Source organism: Ptychodera flava, chromosome 11 (assembly GCF_041260155.1).
Source record: "Ptychodera flava strain L36383 chromosome 11, AS_Pfla_20210202, whole genome shotgun sequence".
NCBI classification, from domain to species: domain Eukaryota; kingdom Metazoa; phylum Hemichordata; class Enteropneusta; family Ptychoderidae; genus Ptychodera; species Ptychodera flava.
Window position 1 is genome coordinate 23806208 of NC_091938.1, and position 23743 is coordinate 23829950.

At 39.5% G+C, this 23743-nt stretch overlaps 2 protein-coding genes and 1 long non-coding RNA gene across 8 annotated transcripts in view; 1 reads left to right on the top strand and 2 right to left on the bottom strand.

Annotated features, from left to right (window-relative positions):
* LOC139143870 (collagen alpha-1(I) chain-like) overlaps window positions 1–15624 on the bottom strand; it is a 115544-nt gene extending 99920 nt beyond the window's left edge. For all 6 annotated transcript variants that reach the window (XM_070714458.1, XM_070714459.1, XM_070714457.1 and 3 more), the window contains exons 1-2: window positions 15481–15624; window positions 15318–15385 (exon numbers count right to left, since the gene is read on the bottom strand). In XM_070714458.1, the coding sequence (XP_070570559.1) occupies window positions 15318–15385; window positions 15481–15491 (79 nt within the window). In that variant the 5' untranslated portion in view covers window positions 15492–15624. The remainder of the gene's footprint in view (window positions 1–15317; window positions 15386–15480) is intronic.
* Window positions 615–2000, top strand: LOC139143867 (uncharacterized). Its single transcript, XR_011554683.1, has 3 exons — window positions 615–852; window positions 956–1132; window positions 1709–2000. It is a non-coding gene; the product is annotated as an uncharacterized lncRNA (long non-coding RNA).
* Window positions 15625–20179: 4555 nt separating the features above from the next.
* Window positions 20180–20749, bottom strand: LOC139144430 (uncharacterized). The gene has a single exon (XM_070715131.1). The coding sequence runs from the start codon at window positions 20747–20749 to the stop codon at window positions 20180–20182; it is 570 nt and encodes a 189-aa protein (XP_070571232.1).
* Between the last annotated feature and the right edge of the window lie 2994 nt (window positions 20750–23743).

Consider the following 23743-nt stretch of genomic DNA (forward strand, 5'->3'; position numbering starts at 1 on the left):
TGGTCACTACATGACATTTTTTGAAGTGACCAATCATATCAAGCACCTAAAGAGCAGGCACAGGTAAGTTGTACTTTTTAAGTTGTATGGCGTAGTGTAGGTTTACATTTCAGATTTGAATGATTGTTCATTTGTGTGCTTGATTTCCCACGCTACTGAAATTTGTAACAAAAGTATATTATAAAAATTGCCTGTAAAAGTAAACAACACAAAAGGTTTCATGAAAGTTTAAATTAGCTTCAACTTCATACTTGCTCTTGTTAAAATTTTACTTGTTCATTGGTAAGGGAAAATGCATGTATTCAACATGTATTTACCATGGGATATACATTGTACATATACCCTACTAATTTTCAAAATGTGCTGAAAAACACTAAACCTACTCAGATGTTATACCAGTGTCACAGTATATCTAATTTTGTTATGCAACCCTCAAAATTTTTGTACATGTCTGAGAAATATGATGCTTTATGAAATGCATGAATGCATTGTATTTCTTAATAGTGCAATTAAAAATCATACAATTCATATTTTCATGGCTATTGATATATTTCAGGAAGCATCATATTTCTGAAACATTTATTATATAATTGTTATTTGTTTGAATTGTTCAGGTCCTGATGTTGGTTGTCCATCTCTGTCTGAAGTGAAGCTGTGTCCACGGAGCTGTATGTATGTAATATCATCCAAAACTGATGGGGAAAGACATGAACTCCTGGTTCATTACAATGAGAGGCAGAATGAGCTTCAAACCAAGAGAAGAGAGAGAAAGAGAAATGCAAATGAAACCAGAAGTGATCATGACTGGGTGTGCAAATTTAGACTGGTGGATGGAGTGCAGTGTCAGTTTAGGTATGAAAAACTTGTCATCTTTGTTTTTTTAAAAAAGAACTGTTTATTGCAGATATTTACATGATTGATACTAATTCAAATATATATATATATTTTCTTTCAGCTGTCAAACCTACTATGGTTTAAGAAAACACAAACAGGAAACAACACTTTGAGAGACAATCCACCCGCCACTCTAAATTATGAGCGAAGAAATACAAGAAAAGAAGTACTGTAATGATCCAGTGAAACCAGAAGTGAGAGAGAGCATGTCAAATTTCAAGCTTCTAGCAGGCACAAGGTAAGTTATACTTTGTCAGTTCTCTGGCATAGTATTACACGACATATTTGAATGTTAATCTGTGTTCTGGATTTCCTCAGGATTCTGAAATTTGTAACATAGGGTAGTACATTGTAGTATATTTTAAAATTGCCAGTAAAAGTAACTTGCATGAAAAGTTCAATGGAAATTTAGTTTCAACATAAATAGTAGTTTTAGATACTTGCTCAATGACTTGTAAAAAATTCACATGTACATTGGTGAAGGAATGCCTGTATTCTATTTCCCACATGTCCATGCGGGGACATACATTGTACCCTTCAAGTATTCAAACTGTGCTGGCGAACACTAAACGTACTTAGATGATATATCAGTGTCATAGTATATCTAATTTTACTATGTAACCTTCAAAATTTTGATACATGTCTGAGAAAAATATGCATTAATAGCTATGAAATTGTGAATTATATTCCTTACCAGTACACTGTACTGTAAGTTTAGGAACCTAATTCATATTTCCATGGCCATTCATACATTTAGAAAGCACCATATTTCTGAATATTTATTGTATAATATTAATTTGTTTGCATTGTGCAGGGGCTGATGTTGGTTCGCTGATTCCGAAGTGAAGCTGTGTCCAAGCACTTAGTGACTTTATTAGTCTGGAAGAGATCCTGCCATTTGATTCTTCCCTGTGTATCAGCTGGAACACGCGGAGACCGGAATCTCAGCGTCTTGACATTCTTGCAAAGACCAGTAGAGATTTCTGCCTGATCCTTGAATCAAGGCATAGCGTCTGTGGAGAGTCTATGATTTATGTGCAAATTTATTGTTGTTGTTGTTATTATTGTGTTCTGGGTTGCAATAAAAGTATTTAGTTACTTTATAATGGTTTTTCGATTTTTATTTAATTCAATGGTACACTGTATGTCGTTTGAAAGAAATAGTACAGAGTATGAGTCCGCAATGTTTTTCAATTTAGGTCAGTTAAGTTAGAAGGGGGGTGGGGGGGTCTGGGGCCAAACTTAAGCAATTAAGTTAGATTTATTATATTGAACTTTTGATGTTGCCCCTTACGCAGTCATGATTTATTTGCGTATTTCAGAACAATTTTGCGTAAAATACGGAGGATTTTGCGTTAACGGAAACACTGGCCTGCCTCAATGAAGGCTGAGTTTCCGATGCATGGCTGCTCAATGTTTTGAGACTGCTCTGTTTCTGACTGATGCGTTCCGATGTGGATGGCAGCGGCGTGCATGGTTTTCAGTTTCCGATGATGTAAACAGCTGAGACACGATGTCATGTTCGATCGTATTGTCTTCACTCGTCCGGTTGTTGGATTTGCCTTTTAGGGCGGAATTGGTCCAAAAAACTAAGAATTGTTCTGCCTCGGTGTTTTGATTTATTCACGGAAGCAATTTTCCTTTCCACTGCCAGAGAGTACTGTGAGGCATTGAATTTAACAGAGACGCTGACTGGCTGACTTGAATCTAGCCGATGAAAACCTAGTTCACGATTATGCAAATAAAAAATCACTGAAGGTTGCTATGGAAGCAACACGTCTCATGTTCTCACGAGCAGCATGCACGCATGAGCAGCGTGGAATGTCTACTTCCGCGTTTGGCCTTTCGCGTATAGTACGTAAATAAGTGTATTTTTTTTACCGAAAGTTTAGTGGGACTGATGGCGTGCTGCGCCTGCCGGACCCGATGATTGATTTTTTTGGGGTCTTCAATTTTATTTTTGCGGCAATGGCGCAAGGCCGCGGCCTCGGCAGAACACTGTGTTTGGTGTGATTTTTGTGAAGTGCAAATGATCTTGCTTGTGGTCAGTAGCCCTGCCAGTCCCTTGGCTGAGTTGTTACAGAGTTGTAATCAGGATGTTGAAAATTTTGGTTTGTGGTAAAAACAAAAGCATTATTTAGCAGTTACTGTACAAGTAGTGTGTGAACACATTAAGTTTGTGCAAAATGTCCTGATTTTTCACAAAAACATTTTCACAGCAGGCAAATTTTGGCTGATAGTTGATTGTTTTGTCGGCTATTTTCTACACTCCATAAGAACAAACAGTAATGCAATGGAAGGGCTATGGACCAGCAGTAACAATCAATCTAGATATGCAACTTCTATGAAATTACAGAGTTTCATTTTAAAGATGTAACATAAGATTCATTTGTGATATTTTACATGTAAAAGTGATCTCAGGAACTTTTACAGATTTGATTATGTTCAGCATGAAAAATCACACTACAATATTTCAAGTTGGGAAACTCTAATTTCTGATGGGCCCTTTGTTTCCACAAACAAATGTCACACAAGCAGTCTTTAACCCTTTGAGTGCTGTAATTTTTTCCCACCAAAATTTGAGTGCTACATTTTACCAATTTTTATGAATTTTTCTGCAATCTTTTGATAATTTTGGACCAAATGGCCGTAAAATCTTATTGGCTACCGTTTCTCATCAAAATTTTGGCAAAAATCTGAAAAAAGTTGACTGGGGTGCATCTTGTAAAGGCAACAAAAATTGACTTTGTCCCAAAGGGTATCACATGCATGAAAGCACAGGTCAACCTGAAAGGTCGTGGCACAGCTTTTCAAACAGAAGACCTTGAACATGCAGGCCTGCAACAGAAAACTGGCGATCAGTTTGTTTCAGTGTAGATAGGAAGCCCTATCCAGGATGTGTTCAATGAATTCCACCTCTTTTGCGCTGAATAAAAGTATCACCTTGCTCTCTTCAGCAGTCGTTAAACTTGATGACGAGGTCATGGTCAAAATAAACCTATGGGAATGGTTTGCCCTGTGAGTAGAACACCAACCCTTTATACTCTGACATTCATGGCCAATGGACGTATCAAATCAACATGAGCTGAGGCTGACACTGGTTTCAAATTCTTAAATATCCGTAAAAAAAACAATTATCCGGCATATAATACATTCCTTGTAATTATAATACATATTCACCTTCCGGAATTTTTCCTTTACAGCTTTACCATTCCAGAGATTTTCTATTTGGTACTTAGGGCAGTTCATTGTCATATTACTCCTATAAACTGCCCTTTTTCCCCCATTTACACAATCTAGGAAATCTGAACTGGACCATTAGGTATCATGTTCACTGTTGGTGTGGATGCTTTTTTACAAACAGGCGTCAGGTTTGAAATCACAACCAGCTGCACATGCTCCTGTGCTTACCCAAACAAGTCCGCTATTATGTAGCTTTGACTGGAGACTCAAGAGTCGTACATGTACATTGCTTATAGGTTGACAGATTGGCCTTTCCAGCCTGTATGTCATGACCTGCTGAGATATTGCCACTGTCCCTCTATCATAGAGGGGCTGTGGTTAGCTTAGAGCGACCATGACATTGGCCGTTTTAGATCTGCCTATGTCAAGGAATTTTCTTCCCATTGTTTTAGCCAAAGATTTATTTATGTTGCAGACGTAACAAAGACATTGTCATATTCAACCTCAGGCCAATTTTACTGCATGTGTACATAACATACAGAACACTGGACATTATGAGAAGAACTGGCCACTCATGATAAGAAGTGGGGTAAATAACTGCAGGCAATCCAGCCAATGAAAGCTCCTCTAGCAGAGAAACCTGTTCTGAAACAATTTTCACCTCTCTAAAGTTCTCAGATAATGTTTTATTATTGATGAGTAAATTACCATTGACAACCATTTGAAAGGTTCGGTGGCTTTGTTCAGAATGCCCACGAGGAGTTACTGCAGAATCTCAGTCTTGTGTATGGAAGGTAGAAAAAACCAGCTTGCCACAGACAAATATGGACAGCACAATCAGCAATGTCAAGGTGATCACTGCCAAAAAGTATTCATCCATGGTGTGTGACATCACCATGGTAACCAAGTTAACACTTCATCACTTAGTAGGTCAAGTTGCTTATAGCCTAGATTATATTCGTCCGCTTGCCTCCGTACCTCCAACCCAGTGGGTCCGAGGGACGAAAGCAAGCGGACGAATAGAATCTAGGCTAAGTTGCTTATAACCCGTGAGGCATACCAAGACCCATACATAGCTAACCTTTTTATAACAAAAACTTCAATATTTACAAGTCCCTTAAAACACAGATACTGTATTGTATACATGATTTTCACTGACGGAACTGGCGCTTTAACATACCATGTCGAGTTGGGTGAAAATGCATGCCGGTTTTCAGTCGATACCACTATTTACTGACTTGGCAGATGGGAAAGTGATAGGTCTGGCAGAATAAGGATTATATTTCATCCCATGAAGTTTTACCTGAACATACATACTGGGGTTACACATGTCTATCGCAGTTTGCACTATAAAGCACTTTGAATTTCTGTATTAGGGAAGAGGAGTCGGTCTTGATATAGAATGAGTTGGGTGAGAGTCATTTGCTGAACTTATGCAACAACATATATCTATTCTGGAATGCTCCCCTTAGCCATGCAGGTACTTTTTTCACCTTTGGGTAATTACGGTTCTTCATTTCATGTCTTCCCGATGCCACCATCAGGCAAGGCATACCACACCATTCAAGATTTCATAATTGAGTTACCAGTGGAATGCGATAAAAGACAAAAACATTTACAACAACCAGATAAAAAATAGATGTAAACAATTCTAAATTCAGTGTCAAGTTAAGACCATCTAATTCCCTTGCATAAATAGCCTCTGGCAATGCATATACTGGGTCACAGTGGGTGTATTGAGACTTGGGAACCAGATAAGTTTTAATCCTCTGAAAGAGTAAATAAGTAAACTCAGTAAATCTAGGGGACATGTTCACTGTTGTGAGAACCAAAACATTTGAACAATCGCTTTTATGAAGAAGCCTTGTGACATATCTTGTAACACTGGATTTGATACTAAGCGTTTCCGTTACAATTTCAAAACTTGCGTACGATTTTACGCAACTGAGTTTTTATTTGCGTAAAATGTATTCAAAATGCGTACGGCAGGAATCAGTATCTGAAGTGGAGCTGGGCAGTCTTTTCTGTAAAACTTGGGGGGGGGGTTTCCTGTAATGCGCATGCTCTATTAACAAAAACAACAACCTGGGGGGCTTCAAGGTGTAGCTGAACATTTGCCATGCCGTGATGCATGTCCCGTATATGATCGTTGAGCAGCCCAATGAGTTCATGTTCAACGAGAATACCTTCTGACTACGGAATTAGTGTTTTCAAAGGGCCAACAAAAAGCAGATACCGTTCAAAGTCCAGCGGGACCTCTCAAGAATGCAACCCGACAGAGTCTAAATGGTCACCCGTAAACACTTTCCAAATAACATGCGACGTAATGACCATTAACTGTATTGTGTTACCAACAACGTAGACTCGATTGATTCTCGAATTTTTTGCATCTGTAGTGCCATTGTCTGTACTGAACTGATTGACATGACGTTTTGTGCTGATGAAATACAATGTTGCATAAAGTGCTGCGGTCTGCTAAAGTCTAAAATGTTGCAATATCATGATGAATGTCACTTGCAAGCAGGTGCATATGTTCTATTTTTGTCCTGCATTGAACCACGTTCAGGCAATGTAGTGCGGGTCAAGTACGTCGTGTCATTGGGCGGCATTTCTCAATGCGTATTTGTTTACGCAGTCATGATTTTTTTTGCGTATTTCCGAACAATTTTGCGTAAAATACGCAGGATTTTGCGTTAACGGAAACACTGGATACTATAGTAGGAAGGTGTATGTTTTGCTCGTCCTTTTTTTTCAACAAAGTGGGATCAAATAAAGCTGTTTCACAATATCGTCTCGCAACAGTTTTCATTAGCATTCAGAGGCCAAGTCTTCAATGATCATCATTCATTTCAAAATCTGTATATCAGAAGTAAAGTTCACCAAGGCATTGAACTTCAAGATGGAAATGTTGTTGCTACGGTTACAAGACATAAGTAAACTTGTGAAAATGCTTTCACTGGAGTTCATCAACATGGCCAGTTTGTGAGATGAAATCATTCTTCCTGTTGAGGAAAATTAACCTTAGTTGTCATAGAACAGTTGTTCATTTTTTGGAATCTGCTATTGCGAAAGAGTCATACTCCCCTGGATATTTGTACACATCATTGTCTATAGTCAATGTATATTTGTACACATCATTGTCTATAGTCAATGTATATTTGTACACATCATTGTCTATAGTCAATGTATATTTGTACACATCATTGTCTATAGTCAATGTATATTTGTACACATCATTGTCTATAGTCAATGTATATTTGTACACATCATTGTCTATAGTCAATGTATATTTGTACACATCATTGTCTATAGTCAATGTATATTTGTACACATCATTGTCTATAGTCAATGTATATTTGTACACATCATTGTCTATAGTCAATGTATATTTGTACACATCATTGTCCATAGTCAATGTATATTTGTACACATCATTGTCCATAGTCAATGTATATTTGTACACATCATTGTCCATAGTCAATGTATATTTGTACACATCATTGTCTATAGTCAATGTATATTTGGTTTGTCATCATCAAGTACCATTGATGGCCAACACACAATAAGTAGAGATGTACTAGCAAGTTACATCATGGTCAGTGGTAATTGTTGAAATGGGTACTGCTATTGTACTATGTTATTATATAAACTTGCTGAGGACTACAATATTATGCACTACAAATGTTCACACCATTCACTTGTTTTCATTGAATGTTTGATGTGCAGTGGGCATTCACATTTTCAGCATACTTAGCAGAGTCTTGTACACAAATAGCAATTATTAAAATTTAGTCCGCTTTGAATTGATCTGGCAAGGAACTCTTCACACAACTTGTGATACTCTGGATCCCAATCACCACCACAGACCTCATCCTTGTTATCAGGCACTGGAGAAAAGAAACATCGACAACAAACATACCACTATCTCATTGCTCTTTCACCCCTCGGAAGAATTCACCCCTTTGATATCAGTCACATCTCACTTACTACAGTCAAACCAAACAAGACATAGGTGTAAGAGATGTCATGTGGTGATTCAGATTCACCTAGAAAGCTATCCATGACACATCATGTTTCAAATACTTTTTTTGCCATGCACACGGTGGAATTACAGCGGCTGATGCATCATTGGGTCAACACAATAACATCCATGTACCATGTAGAACAGTAGATTATGAATTCGAATGGTGTCAACATATGAGAACTCAAAGTTTAAAGAACACCAGCCCCGACTGTTCTACAAAGAAACCATTCACTGTGGACATATGTCTAGTCATAAACATTTGAGAGTTTAATTACAATTATTATGAAATTTTCAGTCTGGCATACTTCAAGACAACAGAAAAATGCCACTAATATAAAGATAAGAATGCATGTTGCATAAGCGTGACTAGTGACCAACAGCAAACACTGTGAAGGTAACCCTTATTCTATGCTGAGACCTTTGAAGTTAAAGGTTCAAGAACCTTGCTGGAAACTACTCGTAATTAATTGTTGTTGGGAATGTTGTCAATACTGTACTATGAACAATACAAAACTACTGGTGCGAGCTTGTAACTTAAACATCATGCTCTCTGAGAAACTGCCTGACCACAGTCAATTGTCTGAATATGTCATCTCTGGAGGGTTCACATTTTCCTGGTATTGTTCCAATGCATGTATGCATCCCCAAACTCCCTGTATAATGCTGTTGGTATCTATGGTCTGACAACTTTCCTGTGGCACCAATTAAGGTAGTATGCACCTCGAAAATCAAAGACCTAAACCTTTGCTCAAACTTTCCTCAATGAACAATCAACCATTCTCTTTCAATATGGATAAAAATCAGGGGCTACCGTGCAAAGTTTGGAAAGACGCAAAAACTACCTAGCATTTACCAATGTTTGAAATTCAAAATGGCCGCCACCATTTTGTTAACTCTATGGAGAAAACTGAATTTTCGATTTTCAAAAAACTAAAACCACGTTAGTTTTTCTCTCTCTTAAAACTGTGATAGTTTTTCTCACTCTAAGAGAAATAAGTCCAAACAAATAAGTCCAAACAAGAGATAGCTCAGGAAAGAATTGTTTGAACTTGAGAGTCCAAATATATGTCAATCATATGAAAGAAAACGCCCTACATGCATACTTGTTGTGGGAGTGATGTCACAGTCAGAACACTATTCTCCAAAATTTGATGGTCAATCACCACTGTCAGTTGTCATTTATCCTTCACAGATGAATACAAAGAAAACTCATCCCGGTGTTGTGTTCACTTAACTTGACAAACAGTTGATTACAAAACTACATGTAGGAGTGTATATACCTGTGAAAGCAGCCATTTGGTATGTAGATACAAAAGGCATACATCAATAAAACAAAACAACTTTCACAGAGGACTTCGTTAGGATGAACAGAAGCAATCCTTTCACACATGCTGGTTCTTAAGGGTATACTGTCACCTGTTCCAATTTTGCCACAGTTACCATGGAAAGAGAAAATCTAACCATAGACAGTAGTCTACTGTTTATGATCTAACCAATCACAGATTTTAAGCGGGTGGCCACTTTTTAAAAACAGCGCCCTATGATAGGCATTTTGTATACCAAGGAACGCCACCTTTGACCAAATACGGGCACATTGAGATTACAGGTGACTGTATACCTTTAAAGTATGAGTTTGACAATAATGAGTAACGTTAAACTCCTAGATGGTGTTCTGAAAAACAGTTTTCCTACTGAAGAGGAAAATTGATGCCAAGACTAAAGAAACCAAGCTTTCTGAGTCTGAGGTAATGTGGCATCATCAATAAACAAGCCTCTTACGTGTTGAGACACAATATTTTTAGTACAACTTGGTTCACCAAAGCCCACATCTTTCATAAACAAATATACTGCCTTCCTATCAGGATGATACCCAGACATCATTGGGCTGTAAGGAATAAAAGAAAAGTAACTTTTCCGTCTCTCAATTCTTTTCTCCCAAAGGGTATGGATAAAAGTTTACATTGTCTGGAGTCCCGGCATTTTGGTAGCACACTAAAGCTACCAAAACCTACAACAGCCGAAGATGATTACTCAAGTGGAAAGTAAAATAGTAAAAATTTTCAATGTCGATTAATAATAATGCACCCCTGCCCCTGCCCACATTTGACAAAAAGCAGACTTTGCACAACATACAGTTTTGTCAGAAGAAGCCCAGGACATTATGGAGTGCAAAGTTTACTTTAGACCATTATTGGACAGAAGGGGGGGTTCATTATTGCTATCATTTTATAGTTTTGGCAATACCAGGGAGATATAGAAAACAATCCGGACCACAATACTGGATAATTAGATGATAATTCACAATGACAACACAAAATTCACTGGTATTGACAAAGCTATAATATAATATGTGATACAGTGAGTTAAGAGTATGAGATGACCACAATTGAATCAGTGATATATTTATTGAATTTGAACTGGTAAACCATTTACCTATGATACTTACTAAATCTAGCAAAGGCTGCAATCAAAACCACCCTGCCTACACCCCTACATGTATCTCAAAGAGGTGGTTTAAAGCCCTATTAGCTATATCTTTTTGCATTTTACTAATAAAAAAAATATCAAATCTTCAGGGAAATGTTTTGGATTCCTGTTATTACGCCACATTGTCTTTGAAAAGGCTACTCTTTTAATCCTTGGCTGGTGCTTTATGCGTACATTTGCAGCAGCCATATTTGAGTTGCACAATCCGTTTTTAGGGTCTATGGTTGCACCAAGAAAATTATTTACTTGTTCAAATGTAAGTTCCATGTTTGTCACGAAATACGTTATGGTCACACTTTAGTGAGCACTTTAAAATAAGTTCCATTGGATTTCAAACCATCTTTTCGGGGAAAAAAATACAAAAAGATGCTGCTAATGGGGCTTTAATCATCAAGGTAATGTAAGTGACTTTGACAGTTGCAATTAGGGCTGAGATCTTAGCTTTACACTGCTTGAGTTCAAGCACACTTATACACACTAACACACATAAAAAGTGATAAATACATGCACGTTGTATAGCACTAAGCCATACTTTTGCTCTATACACGGTCACGTTTGTGGAATGACCATTCCAGCATACATCTCTGCCAGGTACCAAACAATTGCACGTTTTCTTTATTGCCCTGTGCGTGAGCCAGGCTGAAGATACAGCATTTTACGGACCAGTCTTTCAGACATTTCCAGATTTTAAACAATGGCACTGATCTCTTAAACAATACAACACTGGGGAAAGTGTCTGAGACAGAGATTTTAACCATGGTGTCTATTGTAAAAGTCTATTGACCTTTCAAAGTGAAAAAGAACTTGACACACCTACTTCTGCAACTTTATGTCACTCTTTGTCAAAGGCAAAGCCTTATTACAGCAAATCCTCATGTAATAACATGGGTACACAAAAGTTTAGCAGAACTGCGTGGATATTTTTAGGGATGGTGCATAAAGAACACCTCAGAAACAGTACAACTGTTCTTCCGATTTAATGACTTCCTGCAAACGAAGAGCATTTGGCAGCAAACTTGGCAATCCCTCTTACTGACAATGGCTGACACGGTATTACTGCGGAAGACCACTGATACAACATAAACCTGATAATTTCACCAAGGCATTTTCAGTCATTCATGAACTTGACCCAAAGCAAACACTGCAGTCTCCTTCAAAAGAAATTCAACTTAAAAAAAAGCAAATATTTTTTCATCAAACAAATTTCTGGTTAGGTAAACAAACCCAATGCTTTGAACAAGGCTGAATCCTGATTAGTTAGCCACTTGAATGCAAAGTAGTATATTTGTTTCCATCCTTGAATGCCAGTGCATCTTCAGGCTAAATCAAGAAAGTAAGGAGAACGGTAATCTCGTGAGAAAAATTCAGATATCTGTATAGTCTACTGAACATGTATCTACAGCCATGGTCAAAGCAGAAAAAAGTGTTTCAGCAGATGCATGAAACTAGAAAAGACACATATTGGCCTTCCTGCATCACTTTAGGTTTACGCCTACATAAGCATATCCCATGGGCATTCAATGGAAGCCCTATCTGTAGGCTATCACAAATAAAAACTGCGATTATTGATTTGAACTGACAGGAATATTGTTTCTCAGTAAACTCCAAGTAATTGAGGTCTGCAGTTTCCATTAAATTTTCCTGAAATAAACTTCCAGAGTCAGTCATGTGTGTGGAATCCCCTTTCTTGAGATTAAAACGTCCCGAGGCAATCACGTGTGTGAATCCCTTTAAGGCCCTATGTTTCTGTCTTTATTGTGTCTTGTACATATAAATACTGACAAAAGAGAGAGAAAACAGACATGAACAAAACAAAAAACTTCAAGTAGAGAGAACTGCCAGACATAAATGATTTGTTACAGTTACATGTTAATGTCACCTCCTAAAAAAGACCATGTAACGGGGTCAGTAACTCTGAAGTTAACTTTATTTTCAGGCTTAAAATACAAACTGCATGTCATCTTGACACATATCAACACATACGACAGACAAATATACTGCTCCAAGGGAATGTCTCAAAGGCATCTAAGTTCATTAGGCATTGCAGTTATTCTTTCAAGACCAGACCCCTACGCAACAGGCAATTTCACCCTTTCCAGCAAGCAATCAAAGAGAACGTGTGCCCATTTGTATGGGGCCGAAACTCCTACCCTGAAGGCCCCCAGGTTCCATAGACGTCACACATTCAGCCATGTAAAATTCAACTTTGACACTTCAATCATCAGTCAGAATTGCCGGCTGACCTACAGCTATTACCTCCATTCCTACAGTGAATAGCTTTTATCTCTGCCACAGAACACGCAGCTTCCGGTGTTCAGTCAGTTCAGGGCCGAGCAATACAATACACAGGATTGAACTAAACTATTTCAGCCTCAGTGTTATATTTAGAACTTGGGTATATATAGCAAGTCTTCTAAAATATTTACAGTTTCATTTTCTTTTTTTTGTTACACATATGAAAATGTACTTGACATGCAGAACTTCTGTTCTAGTTCCGTTGCCAGCTGACTGGCTTCAGTATCGCTTTCAATTTCTCATTTTCTGTCTTCAGGTTACATATTCATAGTATGGATGACATGTATCTCACCCAAATGCTGGTGATGAACTGTACTATTTGCTGTGCCCAGGGAGAAGATTACAAGATGATCACGAGATGATCAACACTCTTGACAAGCAGACTGCAAAAACATTACAGCTACGATGTATTTGTTACTGTATTAGAAAAGATTAGTAGTTCAGTATTGTGACAATTTGTGTACTGATTGTTGGAAGTGGGTAATAAATTCGCAAGTATTTGCCCATGACTTTGAAGTGACGATTTCATAGTATCGATTTTTGAGCTAGCTCTGACTGAGACTCAGCATGGCGGTTGAAAGTGCAGTTTTGCTTGAAAACTAGCGGGTTTCTTTCCCTTTGACAAGAATTTGTTTAAATTAACAGCCTGTGATGATGGCTTTTTGTGCTCAAAACTGATCTAATCACTGTAACTAATACTGCAGCGCTCTACCGGATTTGGCAAAGTCGATTTGAGTCTGAAAACCAGTGCTGTAGGACCACATTTCCCATGGAAGCCTTTGACAATCGCCGCTCTCAACTGGCTGTTGTTAAGTTCTGTGCCCCTTTGTATCTTTTCATTTAAACAAGGGGTAAATCAATTGGCTGCTGACACGCCTCGCTTCACACACGACAATTATTAGTATTGAGAGCATGCACCCAAAACATCGGCAAGTTTTGGTGAAAGTTTCAAACCAGACATTCTGACACGTTACCAGCGCTCCCATTATTACAATTGGTTTCCGACTGTCTAGGGCTTCAACACCGAACTTCCTACTAAACGAGCATCCAGGAAATTGTTACTCCACTGTTTGTACCATTGAACAACGAGATGTCAGACCTAATTACCAATTATTAAAAATATGCATATAAACTAAAGAGAAGATGACATGTGCTAGTCATGTGTGATTAGCTTATCTAATAACAGTTCATTGTTCTAAGCATGCAAACAAAACCCTCCACATTCATTGGCGATATCTTTTCTTCAGCTGAAAAGGGCTTAATCAAAGCTCGAAATGTAAATAAACCTTATCTACGATGTGCTCGAAAGTTTGATTGTACGGCAGTCACACCATACCAAATACAAACGTTACAAAATTTCCAGTGGGCTGCCCTCGTATGTTTGGCAAAGCCACGGTGTTGGCGTTCCAAATTATTCATCAAGCACTGACAATGGGAGTTAAATCATTGTTTGAGTATTGTTTCTTGGTGTCTTTTCACGCAAGGCTCAGTCAATTATTCGCGCAAAGCGTCGACCCTCAAACGAGGCATTCAACTTGTCCTTTAGTTCTCCAGCACTTACAGCGCTGCTGTCTGTCTGACGTTCGGACCGTGATCGAAGTGTCCGGCAAACATCCGTACCCCTCGGCCTCTGCGATATAAGTTTTCTTGGTGTTGCAAACACTATTGTGGGGCCAACACTCGGTGATATTTGAATTCTATCGCACTGTAAGCTACGACGAATGGGCATTTTTCGTTAGTCCATGCTTCGGGAACTTGTCTGTAAAAATGAAACTTGGACATTCTGAAAGTTCACTGAGGTGGAACGGCCCAGACAAAAGCTTGCAACAAGCATTGTTTTCGAGGCTATATATGTGTCTACCAGGCAGTAGTAAACTTTCCACAAGAACAAACCACCCTAATAGTACACTGAACGAGGTAAATCACATTGCCGCCAAATATTTACACGCCATATCGTTCAGAAAGATCATCGCCATTTTGAAGTTGAAAAGAAATTATTACCAGCGAGTATAATAACCCTTGGCATTCTCATTCGGACGTTCCGTTTGTATAGCGTTTTATTTTTGACAGCATAGCACGCTCGTTATTTCAAGTGTGCTACAAATTCACTAACACACTGCGACTTAAAGTGTTGAATGTCTCGCTTACTACCTCCGTGAATAAACGAAACACAAACAACAACATTCATGCGTCTTTCAACGCGGAAGGTTTTTATACCTGCACAGCGGGCTGGCAACACTTTTTTCAGCTGTCATATCAATCACGGGGTCAAACGTGTTGTCAGTGATGACAGCAATATAGATGTTCGCATAACCAAAACTACGTACGAAACCCTGTAGTCATGATAGAATGTCATTTTTTTTCTGGGTTCCCCTGTCCACTATATCAGCTGGACCGGAATTATTTATAGCCAATAAAAAATGCCGGAACTGACCTGATGGCTTGCAAAGGGCACAGCAAAAAATACACAGCGCGGACAGCACAGTCCTAGAGAAAATAATCCTGTGAAACGACAAAAGAAAGCCAAGCGTAAGTTTCTCATCTTGAGTCGTAATTGCCATACTTTAGAAATGGTGGAAAATTGGGATTAATCTTACCTGCTGGCCATGGTGCATTATGTTCTAAATACAACCAAATTCAAGTTAAAATCCTCCCGAACCTGCAGGCGCTGCGCCGCTGCAATCTGTGCTACTGCAGTACCTTCCAGTTGTCTTCGACAGTGTGCACACAACTGAAACCTCGTCAAGTCTTGGGCGATACCACTTTTCACAGTGGGGACGGCAGATGTTGGCGAGGACCAGAAAACCACGGCCTCGCCGCTTCCTCCGATAGAGTTATTCTCTAACTTAGGAAAAAGTCGCTAGACTCAAAAGACTGCCGTTTACATAATCTAGAAAGGACAGGGCGATACGTGTAAACATAAGATTACTCCAACAAACAGTCACCCTCCGTGTAGTATGATCCCTTCAGGGAAACACGGAATACCCCTTGGTAAAAGTGAGACATCAGCTATCATCACCGTCCCGCCCAAACGCCGTTCGTGAATATCCCGCAATTCAGAAAAAAACAAACAATGCAGCCAGAAACCAGGAAAGGTGGCAGACTTTGAGGGAGGAAGCGGCGCATACATTCAAAAAGTTTCGGTAATATAAACAGAATCTGCGAGATTAGAGAGGGACATTACAAAAAGCGAGCAAAGTTTGACACGCGAGGGCGTGTTTCACAAATTACCGTCCGACCGCCGTCTGGTGAGCACGAGCATTTCGGTTGATGTACGTTTTAATCTCAACAGATCCTCAGCAATGAGAGTATGAACTTTCTGTGGAAAATGAGGAAATTATAGCTGGATATTGCGTTGGGCACCCCCGGTCAGGTGCAACCTAGCGCAGTTTCCGTCGTCGTGGAGGGCACCTATTAAGCTTCGCCATTCCAACTGTCCTTTTGTAAGGCTTATAGAATTCCAGACTTGATTATTGCTGGTGAATCGTACAATCGCATTGATATAGGCCTATGGCATTACGTTTCTGTTACCGTTGATAATAGATCAGAAATCCTCTGCTGGTTGTCTCATGGTGTAGAGATTTTCAGATTACTTTCAACTTGTCAAAGCGACTTATAATGAAGAGAGTTCTACCATACTTCCAAGGCATCGCGTATCATTTTTTCAGAGAAGTTGGGAGTTGGGGGTACGGAGAGTAAAATTTAGTTATGGAGGTGTGGGAATGGATTGGGGTAGAGAACAGAAAAGGAAGACCACCTGACCTACAGAGTAAAGGAAAATGATATCTCGCATCCCAGTCCTTTACTGCCATCGCGGTAATTGTTGGTACACTGAAGCCCCAATATATTTAGGAAACCGCTGGAGATGTTGATATACTCAAGTAATTAGCAATCAGCCTGATCAGTGTTGTTGAGACATGAAGGCGGCTGTGTCGGTCTGGGCAATAAAACTGATATAGAGTTACGCCATCCAGAAACCGGAATATTCAATTTTTATGATGGGGATTGTGGGGAAATGTGAGCAGTGAATAAATAAAATGACTGTATTTCATCACATTTCTGTTCCTTAGTTCTTGTCTTCATTTAATGCTTCTCTTTAATGCATATTTTAATGTAAATACGGTGTACAGCTAATATTATAAGACAACTTGGATGCAAAATCTTTAGTCCATTGCGATACCCCCCTTTTTGAAAGTGGTATCAACAATCAGAAAACGCGCGTAATCAACGTGCTCCCGCGCTGAACTTGAACATCCTTCAATTCACAAAGCATGAAGATTCCATGCATGTGTAAGCCATGTTTCAATTTCAAGTGAAATACTGTGGTGGCAAAATTCGTCACATATATGGCGATAAAATGGGAACATACTGTGAACTCGTTCATTTTATCAAGCGAAACATTGCAAGCTTGGAAACTTTTGATTTCCAAATTCAGTATAAAAACGAGGAAGGGGATAGCATTACGCTGTCAAACAGTGAACTTGATATCAACGACCTGTATCGATGTTCCGAGACAGTGCCCAATGCCGAATACAAGCGCATCAAGTTAGAGGTCGTTGATGATTATTCTCCAATGGTTACAAAAAACACACCGAAACGAAAGAGTGCCTTCCATCGCCAGTCAAAGTCGAGACAACGACCCGTACCCGGAGCAGAACCAGAACATCGATGTATGTAATGTACCGCCCCGGCGACAGCTCACCTACAGTTCCGTTACGGACAAGTTCAAAACCGAAAAAAACTGGAAGGAGACCAAAGCTGAAAGCTTAAATAAGAAACTTTGTCTTTTAAAAGATGAAAAGTTAGCGCTTGAGCATCAGCGCAGTGAATTGGAGAGACCGGTAAGAGAGGCATCGCCAGTGGGGTCAAATACACGGAGTACATGCGCAATCTGCCACCGCCGCGGTCACCGCGCCACTGGTAACAAAAACAGTGAAGGTTGCTTGTTGGGCGAAGCTTGCAAGGGGTTCGTCTACTGCGGGAGAAAAGACAAACATACTCAAGATCACTTTGCCCAAGTAAAGAAATTAAAGGAGAAAGATCAAGAAAGCAAAACAGATAACACAGACGGAAACAGAGTTGAAAGTGTTAGAAGATTTTCAGAGCAAATCGATCTCGGCATTCACAACGGAAATAACACCGCGTTTGATGCGAGCTTTCCCGGAAAAATACCAGGCCCGAACAACAAAGGGGAAAGTTGAACTTCAACATGACATAGGCATTCTCCGGATAGCATATGACAACAACATCAGCAAACTACCTCAGAACGACGATTCGCATGTCGATCGCAGAGAGTTTTCCAAACATCTGCAGGAAGTCGGGAACAGTGTTATTCTTCAGTGAAACAAGTTCCGTCAAGTAGCAAGTGTTCCGCTGACTACCTCCAAGAGCTTTTGAAATGTAAGTATTTTAGAATTGACGTTGAAGTTCTTTGTGCGTTATGGTATGCATACATGTCCAGTTCGTGATGTTTCCGTCAAAATGCATCAAACTCACAACTAAACGAATCCCTTAAAACTAAATGTTTACACTTTTGCCTTTAGCATCTCCTGTTCGCTCGAGTTGTCAATGTACTAGTTCACCAGAATCTAGAAAAACACGAGGACGGCGTTGCGACACAGAACAGAGCGAAAAGAAACGTCGAAAGAATAAAAGGGAAAGAAGTTCGTCGGATAGTTCTGGTTTGGAATACACCAATATTGAAGCAGAGGCTTACGATAAATACATGCGTAGACAAAGGCGTGACATATTCAGAGAAACATGGGCCCACCTTTACGGTCGCGGACTTATATTATGACAACGTCAAACTGGAATGATTATTACAGCTCTTCGCCCGCATATCTGCCGCACAACCTTCACCCTGCAGGGCCGATGGTACAGTTCACTGATAATTTTGGTGATCGCACCCGTCCAGCACCATTTGCGACACACACAGCTTCGTCAACTTGAACAAGGACAACCCAGATACTTCCCAGCTGTATCGCCCAACTATGGTGACACCAACTCCCGCTACATGCAATATGCACAACCTACATGTACCGTTGCTGCTACGGAGTCAAGTACAGCACCAAGTACACCGAGATTCTATGGTATCAACGCCGATACCGTAGTCCCGGTTCCAGAAGTACCAAACAGCGTTCTGGCGGAGAATAACAACTAGATACCTGTGTCGCAGTCGATGGAAATCATCGAAGACAACGTGGGAAAACTCCTTGAAGCTGCTAAGCGGTTGTCGGAGAACTGAACAAAGTTGTGTGACATAGTCCTAAGTTCATTCGTGAAATTCGTGAAATAATAACAGCCTACAAAATGCCTAGATTCAGACTTGTTTTGTTCGTAGTTTTCCATAGTCTACATAGCACAAGCTTTCGACTCATGCAGGCGAACCGCCAAACCGTCACTGAATTTTGAGGATCGACGCCCTGTTTGCCATGATACCAGTAAGACGTTTGTTTTGAATTGTGTTAGCTTCCCACGGAAATTCACTTTCTTGCTGTTGTTTTTTGTTTATTCCTTTTTGTGATATTTGAGTTTTCCCTGCCGACTGGAAGGTTTAAGCGTTCCTAGTAGAGCCTGTAGAATACGAAATTTCATTTGGAAAATGCTTTTAAATGAAAATTGTCAAGATGATTGTAGGACCTTGATAGCGAATAACGAATTACAATGCAGTTTATATACCCAATAGGTTTATTTGTTATGTTGTTGATTTGTAGGTTATTTGGTTTTGATTTCGCAGGGTTGAAGTAATGTAATATCCCGAATACTGACAACTTGAAAGATTGAAGCTTAGTTTGTCGTACCAACATTCAAGGGTTGGCGAAATCAAAACCCCAGTTTTTTTTCGGTCATACCACAACGTGACCAAACTCTCATTTTTACTGACAATCAAGTTTTTTCTACTGATTTATTACTAGTTTATTCTTCTGAGTATCATTGGAGTTGACTTCGCCGTTTACATCGTTTTCATTAAAGATAAATTTTATTGTTCACAAATTGTCTGTCGTATTTATTCTCAGTGCATATACAATCATCCTTCAATACCCTTTTTCAGACACTGAGTACAATAATGAATGTATAAACATCGCCGTTTTTATTCGAACATTCTCATACTGTAAATTACATTTCAAAACCGACGGGTCTAATAAAAATTCACGGCAGCTGGGGATGGAAGTGCCATGAAAACCGTCATGTTCCAGAATAGGTTTGTAAATTTCGCAGATTTGTTCAATGAGTTATATTCATTGCATTTGAAAAATTTTGCGATTGTGTCATTTGGGCTTTTTTAAAGTTCATAAATCACATCGAAAAGCCACAGTGTCTAAAAAATTCACGGGAAAAAGCAGGAGTTATATTGCCCACTGCATTGATCAAAGCTAACTCAGTATGGTTCACAGCCAAAATATCGTTCATCTGCAAGTCATGCTTTATGTGTCGGAAACACAGTTCACATGAGTTGAACTCCGGGCAGTATGGTGGCTGGAAGAGCAAACGAACATTTCTACGTCTGAGCATTTCTCTGAGTTCTGGTTCTGCTATTCCACCGTGGTGGAATCCAGCGTTATCCATAATCACAACATCGCCGGGCCTGATTGCTGGATTGCCATCTTCCCGGATAACTTGCAGTGCTTCATCGAAGAAATGTAGCATTTCCATTCCGTTTGAAGGCCCGTGTATAATGTTAAAATGAGATACTCCCAAAGGACTGTGCAACAAGTTCAAGGTTAAATTCACATCAGACGTATACCTTTGAACTTCAAACGCCCTCTCTCCCACCCGACTGTGACCATAAGTTCGGTTACCAGTTGTCCGTTTTACTCCGGCTTCGTCGAAGAAGTGCACAGTAAGCGGATTCATCATTGACACCATGTCGATATACTGCACAATGCGTTGCATGTTTCGTTCGGTGAGCTGTTCTTTCGGTACCTGAGACACTTTCTTGTATGTAAAATTAAGATCGCGACGAAAAATATCATAAATTGTCCTGTGTGCCGGTAACGTGTTCAGATCACAGATGCCACTATGTAATAGGTCAGCTCGAATTTCAGTCGCTGTCATCGACGGTTTTCTTGACTTTAGGTATTCGATGTACTCAACGACTTCAGGTCTAGATTTTTCATGGGGACGTCCACTTGACCGGCCTTGAATGGTGAGACCTGTTTGCCGGAATCTGTTGATAATGTTCGCTGCTGTTGATGCAGGAAGATCCGTTTCTTTTGCCACCGATCTAATAGCCAATGTCGAACTACCGAGGTTCGCACGTTCTCGGAAATTCTTTGGTTGGCTGACATTTTGAAACTCTGGTTTTGGATTGCGCGCTGCTAATATGTCGGCTATTCACTTGTGGTGATACCATTTTCGCTCGGGAAATAGGTGGAAAGAATACATTTAATCAATTTCTAGGCCAGTTTTACGAAAGAACTTTATCATAATATTTAACAGGGAATAACAAAGTGAAACACATCCTCTTTAGTACATAAGTAACTCATTAAAGTTTTGAAAATATACAACTTTATTTATTTTAATAATTGATAGTCTGTACACCCCCATTGTGTAAAATGGAATATCCCGGTTTCCAGACACTGACTGGCTTCCCGCAGACACCGACAGAGCCGCCTTCATGTCTCAACAACACTGATTGCTAATTACTTGAGTATATATCAACATCTCCAGCGGTTTCCCTAAATATATTGGGGCTTCAGTGTACCAACAATTACCGCGATGGCAATAATACAATAGGCTATGTTATTGGGCGAAGTTATGAGGCGTTTGAGAAGTTATTAGTTACGATGGTAACAACGGCTGCGGTGGCTGCAGATTTCGAACTTTACTGTTGTGATGTAAAACAAATCTGTCCCGTGAAACAAAAGCAGAATAATAACATAGTCTGTAAACCCTCCATCGCTTGTCTGGACTCTATAACTTCGCTTTCGGCCTCCGTGTGGACGGAGGCCGAAAACGGAGGCCGAAAGCGAAGTTAGGTCTATATGGTCTAGGCGACTCCATCGCCAGATTGCGCCTCAGGGACAAATATTTAGACTTTCAAACTTGTACAATTCTTGTCTGATCTACCATTTATAGGGGTTCATTTTAAAGCTTACTTTCTTATATTTTCGAAAATCTAAAATTTTATTTTTCTCCATAGAGTTACTGTAAGACAGAGATTGCGAATTTCAAATATCGGTAAATCTTTGGTAATTTGTGTCTCTACCAAAATTTTTATTCCTGAATTTGAAAAATAATTGTTGAAAGATTCTCTGAGGAAAGATTGAACAAAAGTTTAGGCCTATAGGCCTTTCATTTTCTATGCGCATACTACCTTTATAGACGGAAACTTCCCGTTTACCCGCCATGTTTCGAGGACATAGAACTACAAACTGTTGCGTTGTGAAATGATTGTCAGAATGACTATCTTAAACGCTCGATGTTATTTGTTTGCGAAGGTCGGTCGTCTACAATATCCACAGGCTTAGCTCTGCGTGGCAAGGTTGTATGTTACCAGCTACACCTCCCATCCATCAACCACATGTTGGAGGCGTAGCCAGTACGAACTATACGTATGAATTCACGAACACAGCCGTGCTATGCATAACTACCTCAGGCCATACACGGACACTGACACAGGCGCACCGAGCTAAAACTTCAACCAGTTTTAGGGTCATTTACCTGCCATGTAGAAGAGAGCAGCAAAACGAATATTTTGCAATTTAAGCAACTTACAGTAAAGAGGATGGAGAAAGGACATACAAAGTATACGAGTCAATCAAAGTGCTACAGCTGTAAAGGGATATATATATATATGCAGCACTTAACAATATGAATGAGTAATAAAAAACATAGACAGTCGAGAATCCTCTTTCTGGACTGCCTATGTAAAAACCTACACGGTAAATGCAGACCATTTAATGCGAATTTAGGGTGTTGTTAATTGTAAGTTACATAATGCGCTTCCTGTGTTGTCTGGGTTTCATTCACAATTTTGCTCTTTTGGGACCACTAGAACTCTCGGCCTACCTGTCAAAAGAAGTCGGGTATACAACGTCGAAGAAAGCGCGAAATTCACGGTCCCTCCACATATTCGATATTGTACTTGCCTTCAACCACATATGTTTGTAGCGTGGCCGTAGGCCGTAGATATGTCTCACCAACTACATGTGACAAGATGCGTACCTGGTAAACAACATAAAAGTCTAGTTCGCGGAACTATGGTTCGACTCCTACTGCAGCGGCACAAACAAGTATAAGCAATATTAGTTAATGAATTTATTTATTTATTTATTTATTTATTTATTTATTTATTTATTTATTTATTTATGTATAACGAAACCCAATAGGCTGTCCATTTTTATAAGGAACAACCACAAGATAAGACTACTGACATGATATATAAAAAAAACTTATACGCAGAGAAAACCTGAAAATCGAACAAGAGATAAAATATCGATACGCTGGGATTTGAAAGCGCTCTAATTTGAAAACAGAGCAACATCAAAACGATAAACACTAAAGAGCTCTGTAAGATATTAGATTGTGCCACACGGTAAAGTCACTTTCAGCTGTCACCCCTTTCCATGAAGACTCGTGTGCAAAATAAAAGAGGGTGGTAAGCTTATGGGCCTTGGCATCCGAGATCAACGCAGCCGCCGCCGTCGTCATCATAATCTTAACCATCTTCGCTTGCCAAGGTCTCTTGTCCGGGCAGCTGAATGCTTCCCAAAACAGAGGTAGTTAGTGGGAAGTAACGGACCCGTGCCAGCGGACGATGGATATTAACCAAAATCATAAAGATAATTTTACATGTACGCTCTCATTGAGAGACTGAAGTTAAACTTGCAAACGGCAAATACAATGAAGTGGTCGCTC